At 45.7% G+C, this 12469-nt stretch overlaps 1 protein-coding gene across 2 annotated transcripts; it reads left to right on the top strand.

Annotated features, from left to right (window-relative positions):
• The first annotated feature begins 1046 nt into the window (after nucleotides 1-1046).
• On the top strand, nucleotides 1047-12192 carry LOC136942555 (metallophosphoesterase MPPED2). Of its 2 annotated transcripts, XR_010876608.1 has the most exons (8): nucleotides 1047-1273; nucleotides 2227-2533; nucleotides 4254-4435; nucleotides 4802-5027; nucleotides 10321-10436; nucleotides 10557-10670; nucleotides 10988-11155; nucleotides 11584-12192. XR_010876608.1 is itself a non-coding variant. In XM_067235510.1 (7 exons), exons 2-7 carry the CDS (start codon nucleotides 2400-2402, stop codon nucleotides 11095-11097), a joined length of 882 nt encoding a protein of 293 aa, XP_067091611.1. In that variant the 5' UTR covers nucleotides 1047-1273; nucleotides 2227-2399; the 3' UTR covers nucleotides 11098-12192. The 2 variants fall into 2 exon arrangements, 1 of the variants encoding a protein (XP_067091611.1); XM_067235510.1 differs by having other exon boundaries at nucleotides 10988-12192.
• Nucleotides 12193-12469: the final 277 nt, after the last annotated feature.

Raw genomic sequence — 12469 nt, 5'->3', positions numbered from 1 at the left:
CCTTTAGATTACGATCCCGATTCCCTAACCGCTCAGCCACCTGACTCAACCCATGGTATGGTCTTCTTGATTCTCATGCATACGCTGCATACCCACAATGATCAATGATCACCTTTATGTCCAAAATAAGCAGTGATTCTTGGAAGGAGGAGGTGCTTCGTAGATTTACTCAGTTTTACCTCTACTTCATGACACCACTGTGTATGACAGAGCTACGTTTGAGACATCAGGTTTAGAAAGTCAACCTGTTCACTCCAAAATGTTTAGTTTTTATACCTCCAGATCCATACACTTCCAACCCTCTAGTATTTATGAAATAATCGATGGTCAGAGAACATTATGAAACAATTGATTGTCATAGAACAGTAGGTCTGTTTTTGGTGTTGCAAATCCAAACAGGCTATGAGCCCTCTGGACAAAGCAGTCTAGAAACAGGGCTGGAGTTCACTATTCTGTCGTGAAAACGAATTGGTTAGACTCCTGCAGAGGTGGTCTGGAACCTGCCATAGTGATGATATTGACCATGATGATATCCTTTCGGCGTAATTGTAGGTGGTTGTGACTGATGAAAGGTTCTGGGTGCAATCTCTAGTTGTTAGATTGGCACAACTGTCTCCACCTTGAACACAACTCAGCTTTGTGAGAGAGCACGGATTTATGTGCACAAACAAACCTGTAAAGTTACTTGGCACAGCCTAATGGTTGCCATGGAGCTCCCTCAGTCTGACCAATACTGGAATACGGAGAGAACACACCCACGCACGCACGCACGCGCGCGCGCGCGCACACACACACAAAACGACATTGCTAGAGTGGAGCTTTGTCTCAGTGACACTCAGTCACATAAACATTAAGTAAAAATGTGTTTAATTCGAGACGAAATACTGAGAAATTCCGACCAGTAGTCACACACCTCGTGCTCCTGTAGAGCATGCTCCCTGACCCCGGTGGCAGTCCTCGCACACTGCACTGCTCTCCCGGGTTCCCCCCTCCTCTTGCTACCACATCGAGGCTGCCTGCCTATCTCGCCGCTCTTGTCTGTCTGTCGCATTTCCTCAAGAGCCAGACGACGGGGTCTCGAAGGGTCGAAGGTTCTGCCCTGAAAGCCACGACCTCAACCTTCGAAGCCCCTTCAGATTTTCAACAATATCTACGAACAAACATTTCTGACTAAACATACCGCTAACCAGGAGCACATATCGGCCGGAGGACAAGATATTCGCCTCCCGTTTGGCAAGAAAATCGCTGGGAAAAAATTGCGAGGCACAAAGCGGTGGGTTAGAGGTGGCTGTCTTGTCATTTACGAGACGTAAAGATACATACGATTATGCAGAGTGTAGGTTAATGAAGCAATATATTTCATTCTGATATTTTACTTAAAGGGATGAGAGAGCGTTTATCTTAAGTTAATACGGAAACGTTGTATTGGACCTCTGTGTAAATTGTTCGACATTGCCATTACTGTAGCCTACTAGGAAGAACGCCGTCTTGAAATGTCGATGTCAGATGTTGAATTCTCCATTTACTGTGGAGAAAGGTCTTTGTAACCCTGCACATTTTTGAATGAGCATGCTGCCTGAAACATATTCGTAGTTTATTTATATTTTACCGCCAAGCAGACTGATTAAGGTAGTCTAGGTCTTGTTTGAGAATAACTTGCAAATGTTATTTGTCTCGTTGATCTTAGATATTTTCAACATATCTAGATATTGTCTCAAGTTCTTCGCAAACTATTGTGGTCAAAGGTCAGGAATTCCATGCTGTAACAGCGGAACTACGTAACCTACACTTCGTTACATTGTAACATTCAGTCAATCAGCATTTGTTACCAGTGTAAAATATATCAGGAATGTTTTGCAGTTTACAGATTTGTGACCCAATCGTAAGTGATTGCTGTTGGTTAACTAATATAGTAATTTTTTTACGTACATTTTACAAGCACTTTCTTAGCGGCTGTTCATCCAATGGCAGCAAATATATGTCGAAATGTAAGATGTTGTCTTTGAATGGGTTTTGTAGCAATATAGAGCATTTGTACTGCAACACATTGTGCTATGGACATCCTTTGTGCATCTTTTTGATTATTTAGGGAAGTTTTATTATGAATGTAGTGATTTGCAGATATTATAAACGTGGCCTAACCTCTGACATTTGTTTTTACCAAAATATAAAAACAAACGAACTGAATTTGACCTCTTATTTCATCTCTCCGTTTTTTGTTTGTAGTGGGTTATCAGGAGTCCCAGTACGTGTGTGTGCATAAGAGAGACAAAGGCAGGCTGTGTGTTTTGAGAGTGTGTGTGTGAGCTCTGAAGCATGCCAGGGTGCTGGAAGGGTCCTGTCTAACCTGGTGAGGAGCTGAGGTGTTCGTGTCCCATGCCAGAGCGGCCAAAGCAGCCATGGCACACAGGAACCCCCCCTCGCAGGGAGGCAAGGTGACTGTAGCAGTGGATGAGTACAGCTCCAACCCCACGCAGGCATTCACTCACTACAACATCAACCAGAGCAGGTTTCAGCCCCCGCACGTCCACATGTGAGTACACTGCTTTCATCTGCAGTCATTCAGCAGATTCTTCTATTCAAAGCAACCTGCTGTACTTGGTTTAGGTGAACCCTATCTAGTTATCATCAAACCTTTTAGAAAACAATTATCTTCAGATCTAGAGTGCTAGGTCATACTATTGTATACTCTTGCTCTCATTCCTTTTCTTTCTACCTCTCTCAAGTACATCCACGTCCCGGTGGTAGATGTTAGACCGGGGGTGTGGGGGCAGAGCTGAGGGCAAACCATTCTGGCAGCCTGCACAAACACACATATACCCCATACTGGCAGCCTACACACACACACACACTCACCCCAGACTGGCAGCCTGAAGCTTCCACTGACCTGATAAAGCAACAATGCCTAGAATAGAACTATTGATGCAATTAATTGACGGATTGGCAGACTCAAAACAAAAGCAAGTGATTGGACATCTGTCCGCCCAATTATTTCAAGAGTCCCAATCTGTTGCTGGTAGCTTCTCTGGTCTATACAAAGACAAACAAACAGTGAAGACTGTAGTCTTTCCCCCGACACATCTTCATGGACCTTAGTTTGAATCCTACATAGTGAATAGTTTGGACCTTAAAGAGGGGTTAGTTTGGACCTTTATAGAGGGGTTTGTTTGGGGTTCCCTGTATGAGGGTACGTTCCACGTTGTTAAAGAGGGGTCACAGGTCATCTGGCTTTATGAGGTCTTTAACAGCAGCTGAGTCAGAGGTCAGTCATCTGTCTGTTACAGGCTTATTGACTCCTGATCATTAGTCTGCAATGAGGGGTTGCATAGAGATAGACAGAAAGTGAGAGTGAGAGTGAGTGTGAGTGTGAGAGTGATAGAGAGAAAGCAGGTGCCCTTTTTGAGTCTGACATGGGTTTTGACTGACTTACAAAACTATTGACCTAACTGCCGCCACACGCACACTGTAGCAGACAAAGGTATTGGCCAGATGTCATACTGGTCTCTTTTAAGAAGCTTGGCCTGGCCACCCCTCTAGTGTGGTTAACCAGTCCAACATTAACCATGCTGCCCCACCTGCTCAGACAGTCTGAGTCTGTCTACACAGGACAGATTTCTCCTTAGCAACGACACAAGCTTGGCCACAAGTAGGCCTGGCCTGTGTTCTAAAGGGTTGTGCTGTCTAGGTTGGTGTTGTGTTTTGAAGGGCTGTGTTGTGTAGACTGTGTTGTGTAGGTTGAGTACTGTGTTGTGTAGACTGTGTTGTCTAGGCTGTGTACTGTCATGTAGGGTTGTGCTATGTATTAGTGTAGTCACCTAAGTTTTGTATAAAGCATTCCTTCCATTGCTTTTAGCATAGCTGATTAAATATACAGCGCTTCTTTGCATTCACACTTCATGCATAAGAAGCCCTGCAGCGGGTGTGCATTAAGCTCTGTAATCACCAGATCTGTGATGGCCAGAGGGCTGACGGTTCAGATTAGCTTTGAGGTGAATTGTGCAGCCCTGATTGATGGAAATGTGTCAGCAAGTTGTCAGGGCTTTTATTTCTATCTCTGGAGTGATCTAGTTCTTTCTCTACCGTCATCTGCATCTCTCTCATTTTCAACGTCTCCTTTCTGTCCTCCCATGCTCCCATCTACACAGATAAAGACTATATATTTTCATATATACATTTTGACTGGTACTGTATATTTACATAAACTGTATATGTGTACTGTTCAATGTGTTATATTATACCTGTCTTGTTGCTAGGGTGGAGCCCATTCCCTACGACTCCCCCAAGCCCTCTGGTCACACTCGCTTCGTGTGTGTGTCGGACACCCACTCGCGGACGGATGGCATGCAGATGCCCTATGGAGACGTTCTCTTGCACACTGGAGACTTCACCGAGCTGGGACTGCCCTCGGAGGTGAAGAAGTTCAACGACTGGCTAGGTAAACACGACTCATCACGTTACTGTGCCCTGTTTTACGACACGCGTATGTTGTTGCATTACATAAGCGCCTTACCTTTTGTTATTGCTTCCCGCATCGTGCCTCTTTTTATTGCATGGATACACAACTTCAGTTTTATTGCATACGTAACAGCTAATGTTATCATCCTCCCTCTCTCTCTCTCTCTCTCTCTCTCTCTCTCTCTCTCTCTCTCTCTCTCTCTCTCTCTCTCTCTCTCTCTCTCTCTCTCTCTCTCTCTCTCTCTCTCTCCTCTCTTTACTCTCTCTACTCTCTCTACTTTTCACCCCCACTGTCCAACTTTCCCCATCTCTCCCCCCCCCTCCTCACCTCTCCTTCCCTCCACAGGAAGTCTGCCGTATGAGTTCAAGGTGGTGATAGCAGGGAACCACGAGCTGACGTTTGATAAGGATTTCATGTCGGAGCTGGTGAAGCAGGATTACTACCGGTTCCCCTCTGTGTCCAAGCTGCGTCCGGAGGACTTTGATGACGTCCAGGCGCTCCTCACCAACTGCATCTACCTCCAGGACTCAGAGATCACCGTCAAGGGGTTCCGGATCTATGGCTCGCCATGGTAACGAGACGGCGACCTCAGGGTTTTGGAGCATGGGGTTTTGGGTCAGGGGGTTGAGCAAACAGGTGGTGGTGGGTGTTATGTTACACTCTGGTGGTATGTGTTGGAGGATCTGGGGTGTGTAGGTCTCGTCTGCTATGGAGTTGGGTGTTTTAGATATCTAGCTGCTACGTGATAAGGCTTCATAGTGGTGACTAAGTCTCTTTCCTCAACCATGACTGCTCTGATGGACTTGTGGAGGTAGGAGGGGATTTCTCCTGACAGGTGTCACCTATCTTTTTATAGAAGTTCAGGTTCAGTCAGGTCTTCCTCTCCAGACCCAGACAGCAGGCTGTGATATAGAGACATGAGGCATGGAATCACAGTGCTCTGCTGCAGATAGTTACAGTATGTCAACAGTGGCACAGCGTGGGGTGCTGGGGGTCTACCTCTACAGGATCCCTCATCCTCCAATCCTGGTCCTGGTTCAGTGCTTCATGTATAGGTGGCTGAAGACTAGAGTAGAGCACAGCAGGGCTCTGTTGAAAGCCCAGGGAATCCCAACATTGTGTTTCTGTCTGACCTCTGCCTGGCCTCTTTCCTGGCTGTATGACTGTCTCTTGTTTTCTCTCTCTTACACACACTCACTCACACACAAACACTTTTCCATTTCTGTCTGACCTCTTTTCAGAGGTCTGCTCAGTCCTCTTAGCACATGATGCTCTGTGAACCACTACTCCATTGTCCCTGCCTCTCTACCTTGCTGCCTCCCTGACCGCTTGCCTATTTGTCTGCCTTTACCATGCCTGTCTGTTGTTCTCTTTTTGTGATGGTGGAATTCTGTGCTTCCCATGCCTAGGTTCTCTGCAGCAATGGTAGTTCTCTGCAGAACCCAACCCTGGTTAGTTCTGTACAGAACCCATCCCTTGTAGTTATCTGTAGTCCCTGTCCCTGGGTAGTCCTCTTCAGAACCCGACTACCCTCGACTCCAGTGGTAAACCCTGCTTTGTAGCAGCAGCTCCTTCTAACCATGTTTAATCATGTATTTTCCGCTTCAAAGACACACCAAGATCCTCCTGGTGCTGCTGGAATGTCTTACAATGCAGACTGGGAGAAAAAAGCAACAATAAGATCCAGAATCACAGGCTTTTCACTCACTCAGGACTGAATAAAAAGATTATTTTTGGCTGGGGTGCTGGAGAGGTAGGTGTGTGTGCGTGAGTGAGGCATGATGGGAGGTCTGTCAGAGATCTTGGGTTGTCCACCGTTGCCGTGGCGATGTTCCCAGCCGCCCTCCCTCCTACAGGAAGTGGCCTTTGTTCCGACACATCCTGGTCCTTTTGTCTGGTGTGAGGATCAAACCTGAGACCCTGACCTCTGCCCTCCCCAGGGAGAGACTAGTCCCAGAACACCCGTGTGAACATGCCCCCCCCCCCACCGACACACACACAGCCCTGCATCACACACACAGCCCTACATCACACACACACACAGCCCTGTATCACACACACACACAGCCCTACATCACACACATACACTACGACATCACACACACAGCCCTACATCACACATACAGCCTTTCATCACACACACACGCACACACACACACACACACACACACACACACACACACACACAGAGACTCCCACAGGCCCAGTGATCCTGCAGAACAACCTCCTCCAACCCCCACAAAGAGGTCATTCAGGCCTGACCCTGGGCCCTGCTGCCCTGCCAGTGGTCTGTCCCTGAGTCTGGCTCCTTCAAAGGCTCTGACCTTGACCTGCTGTAAGGACTGCCTGCCAGCACGTTCCTGCACCAGACCCCTCCACACAGCTCTCAGACTTGGCCTCACTATTAAAAGCGGCATGGTTAGCGCTTTATAACATAATTTATACAACAGTTAGTTCCAACAAAGTAATTTGATGTGACAAGAGGCATTCCATGAGCTGATATACAGTATAACAGCACTGGAACTTTTAACTGAACAAATATCCCTCCGCTTTACAGGTGCTCTAACAACCATTAATTACATTAACAATTATTTGTTATCTTAGAAAGTAACAAACTTTGCAACGCAAAGATGAACATAGTTTTAGTTTATACAAATAAACATTTGAGAATTATACATGATGCAAATGATCTGACCTGCGGTAACATGTAGACCTAAACAAAAAGTAGTAAGCTATTATGCAGAAACATTTTGTGTTGCTTGGCAACAGTGTTCCCTGTCTAGTTGTGGAACTATGTTAGCGTAGCCAAATGATTTAAATAAACAAATCAAAATCTGTTGTCGCTTACAACTGTTAACTAATAAATGGAACTTGTAGAACTGTTGCATAAAACATGATTTTGGGCACTCTGACTGTGGCCTCGTACCTATGACCAAATCATTCATGCTTCAGTATCCCAGCTCTCCCTCTGGTGTGATACTCCTTAATTCATGGAGTCCACATCTTAACACCACAAACACACCCTGAAAACGTTTTTCCACAGTCCTTAACCAGCAACAGAGCAGCATGTCCTGACTGTTAGAGTGAACCACCTGGAACTAGTAAGAAGACCGTAGATGGACAGCAGGCTGGGGGTCTGGGTCTGGACCTGGGTCTTGATCTGTGTCTGGGCCTGACTGTGTAAGGCTTAATGTGTTTCTGGCTCTGACTTGAGCACTGTAGTAGAGTAGCTAGTGTTAGTATGTAGGGTAAGGAGTGTACTAGTGGTTAGCAGTGTGGGTAGGGTGAGGAGTGTACTAGTGGTAGTGTGTAGTGGGTAGACAGAAGTCGTCTGGCTGTGGAGAATCAAAGACTTCCACTAATCCCCTTACAGCAGCCGCCACACATGGGTCATGTGACCCCAGCACACCTAGGTCATGTGATGCCCTTGGGTCATATCAGGAGAAAGTCTGCAAGGCCTGGTCCTTGTTGTCATGGAAACAGCTGCATAACGGTGACTGCCTCCTGCTGTGTACTGTAGCTAGCTCAGTCCCAAACATCAAACGTGTCTATGTTGGGGAAGGGAAGGGGTTTTATTTATTTTGGAGATGCTTTTATCTGTTTTTATCCGTTATCCTAAGCCACATACAAATAGTGCACATAGCAAAAACAGCAGTAAACCAAGGATATGACGTGCATAGCTGTAACAGTATTTCAGTGTTCCCTTTAGTATGTTTACACCCACAGGAGGAAGTGTTTTGGGGCTATGCCCCTCCACCTTCTCTGTGGGAAATAAACCCACAGTTCTGATGTTGCCAAAACCACACCCAGCCAAACCATACTCAGCCTGCCAACAGCACTTATAACTACATTACCCAGCATTCCCTGCATGGTTTATGGGAAGTGTTTGTATTGCAGAGACTTCTAGACATTACAGATCATAAGTGTTCTAATGAGGTGGTTGTGATGTGGTGGTCCATCACCTCCACCTAACGACCTGTGAAATCATCTCCCTGGTCTCCAGCACCATGAATACTAATGACTCCTTATTTACCAAGCAGGGTCGTCTAAGGCCACGGATGCTGTGTACAGCCCACTAATTATAATGTGCACACACATGCAAATCCACACATGTGTAAGCTTGAATATGCAGGTTGTGAATGAATAGAGGGTTCGGATAACTGTGTCCTTCTGAAAACGGTGGTGGTGGGGTCCCATGTGTAGGCCAGGGCAGGGTCCAGAGGTGTAGGGGGAAGGGGGGCTGTAGTTGTGGCTGAATGTTTGTTCCTCATCTGCTGTAGTAATGTTAAAGCGTCCTATAGAGGCACTGAGAACACACTGGCCAGGACATCCCTCGGTCTTCCTCTCCTCTTTTTTTTCTTCTCCTCTTCTCTCCTCAGTCCTATACCAGATAAATATTTGAGGAGTTCTCTAGTCCTGTTAAAGCCGACCAGAGGGAGTGGTTGGCCTCGCTGTGAGCCAGGCGGTCCATTAGTCTGGCAGGGTGTGAGAGCTGGCTGGCCTCTGTAGGAGGCTGCACTCCGGTGTGGAGGCTGGGAGAGGTCAGGCCGTCTGCTCCGTGTCTGTCTGTGTTCACAGTCAGGTTCAGCAGACAAGGACAATGACACACACCTACCACGCTGATGGCAAAATCAGGTGTGTGTGTGACAGCTGATCAGATCCAGACAGACGGGGGTGGCTGAAGGTCTGTAATGACTCTTGTCTGCCTGTCAGAGGGGGGAGGGAGGAGTGGTAGAGAGAAAGGGGGGAGGGAGAGGGGTTGTCCTTCTCCCCTGACTGTCCCTCCCCCATTATAGACTATGGTGGTGTGTGTGTGTGTGTCAGCAACTCAGTTCTGGGGGGGATGTCCAACTCTTACTAAAATTCTCCTTCTCATTGATGTTGACAGCTTCATCAGTTTGCCCCCAGCTAGGCTGACCTTCGACCTCTGCCAGTCCCCCTCAGTCTGGGCAGAGACACAATCACTGTCCATGTCATCCAACCGACTAACTTCCTCTGTCTTTATTTCTTTCTTACTGTCTCTCTTTCTCTTTTAAGGGACAAATTGTTGCCTGTCTCCACAATACAATGTACCTTTAGTTTCAAGTTTCAGGGTGTTTAAGTAGTACACAACCAGCTAATTGGAGAGAGTTAACTAACACCTCAACAACAAATATAACCAGTTCAGACACAGCGTTCAAACATGTCTCTCTTAGGCATTAAGGTCAGAGGACGGAATGTATAGTGACTACAGAAAACAAAGATAACAAACAGCCGTCGTTATTCAATCAGGGATCATCATCACGGATACGGCAGCCACAGTACTTCAGGACAGATTACCATATCAAGACTCTTAAAATCTAGACCCTAAGTTCAAGTGTATTGGTTTCCTGGACCCCAATACCAGTCTCCATCCGGCCCATAGAAGGCTGTCCCTCATCCCGCAGAATGTATTTTAGGCCTGACCACCGGTAACAACATGACAGTCATAGCTGCACAGTATTGGTTAAATAAGAACACATGTATTTAAAGGTGTTGTAAAATATAATATTTTAACAAGTAGCTGATCTATTGATTGTGATTAACATAAGCACATGGGACATCCATAATTTCTCCCAAGCGTGCTCTCTCTCTCTCTTTCTTGATATTTTAATTTATTTCTCTGTCTCTCGTATATATTTTCCTTTTTATGCCACTATGTCGTTTGTCATGTCACAAGAATGTAATTGTTCAGAAAGACCCTGTGTTATACTGTGCACATGACAATACATCTGACTCTTTTCTCTCTCTCTTTGCTCATTTTAACAGTGTCAATCTTTTTTGTGTGACAGACTTTGGATTGGAATCATGTGTTTTTTCTTCCCAAATAAAACGTGTGTGTTCAGGACGCCGTGGTTCAACGGCTGGGGCTTCAACCTATCTCGAGGCCAGTCTCTGCTGGACAAGTGGAACCAGGTTCCAGAGGACATCGACATCCTTATGACCCATGGGCCTCCTCTTGGTAAGGCACACACACGCATCTGCACATAGAAGCACACACTCTCAGACACACACATGCACATAGAAGCACTCACACACAGTGTTCAGTTCAGGTTGGGGTTACAGTATGTGTGTGTTGCAGGGTTCAGGGACTGGGTCCCTAAGGAGCTGCAGAGGGTGGGCTGTGTGGAGCTGCTGAACACGGTGCAGCACAGAGTCCAGCCCAAACTCCACGCCTTCGGAGGGATACATGAAGGTTAGCACTGGTCCCACACAACTACAGAGCAGCATGATGAACATCTGAACAGGCTGTAGGGATCTGGAGCTGTGTGTGCATGCCTGTGTCTGTGTGAGCATTTGTTTGTGTGTGTCTGTCTTTATGTGTTGGCATGCCTGTGTGTGTCCATCGGGCCTGTGTGTATCTGTGTCCGTGTGGGTTTGTGTGGGCCCACCTGTCTGTGTGTCTGTGCCACACCCATCTTTTTATTCCCTTTTTCTGGAATGACTGTAAATAAAGCTGCACACCCCGTACTATCAGTTGAGGCCAGATTCTGCTGTCTTTCTTCCTCCCAGGGTATGGCATTATGACGGACGGATGCACGACCTTCATCAACTCCTCAACCTGTACAGTCAGCTACCAGCCTACCAACCCCCCCATTGTGTTCGACCTGCCCAACCCCTAGCCTCAACACAGCGCACCAAACCAGCATTTTTATATCAGATGAAGACTTGTACTCTATGGTAAATCTACAAGATATTTGTCTTTTTTGTAAACCTGCTTGTAAGATAAATGCATGATAATTCTGGTCTGTGGAGGTAATGCTGATTGACGATCGGAGCTTTGTGAATATTACAGCTGTTTCAGTAATGCTTGGTTTTACAGTCTTCTCCAACCATGTATTTACTCAGGAATGATATCGAGGAATGGTAATTTTTCAGATGATGGCACAGATACAATTTTGGTTTCTTTGCAATTTGTAAAAAATGTTTTACCTAGTATTTGAATTGACCAATGTAAAAACCAAATGACTGAGTAAATACTTGGTAAGTGCCAGCTGAAATCAGGCTGCCAAACAAGGGGTTAACTATATTTCCACTTTGTTAGCATTGCCAGGTCCATTTGATGTACCCTTATAATCATCATGATCATCATGTTTCCCTTCTGCCAGGTGCTATAGCTTGGTCTACCAGCAGGGACGCTGTTCTGGCGTGGTGCCTCCAGCTCACACCATTATTAAGCTGTCTTATAAAGACGTGGTACTTGCAGTATAAGCTGTTAGTTAGACTGGTAGGCAGCTGCTCTGCCTGGGAAAGGTACTCTCATCAGACATGCCTAACCTCATACAAGCCTGTATGTCGATAATAGAACATGCATCTGGCCATTAACTTCTAAGTTATTGAGTTATAATTTTGTAATGTTGCACCTGTTGCATCTTCTCAGATCTAGAAGTCAGCGAAGCCATGCTTGAAGGGTTGTCTCTCAACGCTAATACTAAATCAGATTATAGCATTTATCTTCTTTTTTCAGATTTTATATCTGTGTTCAACTAACACCAGCTGACTTGTATGTTGAATACTTGTCCAAGCAAGGTTGGAAAACTCTAAATTTTCTTTCATTGATTTGTTTCCTCCCACGTTATTGCACTGTGTGAAAAAGCAATCTTGCTAGCACAAAAAAAGAAGTTGCCATTGGTCGTCCTCTCTGTCATTGTAAATGCCTGTTTAGTTTCCTGGTTTTTGAAACATCTTTTTTTATTGTGATGAATTTAGTTGACTTTATATGCAAATAAAATTGCAAGATTTTTACTGATTGAATTGGTGTGCTTCTGTCCCGTTTGTGATTCAGAATGGGAAGAACTGTTTGATTCAGACCTCACTAATCACTAGATTCTACATGTTCTAAACATTTGTGAGAAAACCCACAGGTTAGGATGAATGTAGTTAGATGTCTGAAGATGGTTGGATGATAGTTCCTATGCTCCTATGTTCCTCTGACTACCAGATACCTCATCCTTCAACCTCTTCTCTACTCATCTTAGCTTCTTTTGTCTACTC

This window comes from Osmerus mordax, chromosome 4, assembly GCF_038355195.1.
Source record: "Osmerus mordax isolate fOsmMor3 chromosome 4, fOsmMor3.pri, whole genome shotgun sequence".
NCBI classification, from domain to species: domain Eukaryota; kingdom Metazoa; phylum Chordata; class Actinopteri; order Osmeriformes; family Osmeridae; genus Osmerus; species Osmerus mordax.
Note: the sequence above shows the minus strand (reverse complement) of the source record. Positions and strands in the feature narration are given on the sequence as shown.

Excerpts from the sequence above, each read along its gene's own strand:
- LOC136942555 (XM_067235510.1), top strand. The coding sequence starts at position 2,400 with ATGGCACACAGGAACCCCCCCTCGCAGGGAGGCAAGGTGACTGTAGCA. Across the intron at positions 2,534-4,253 it reads CAGCCCCCGCACGTCCACAT|GGTGGAGCCCATTCCCTACG; the intron begins GTGAGTACACTG and ends TCTTGTTGCTAG. Across the intron at positions 5,028-10,320 it reads CGGATCTATGGCTCGCCATG|GACGCCGTGGTTCAACGGCT; the intron begins GTAACGAGACGG and ends GTGTGTGTTCAG.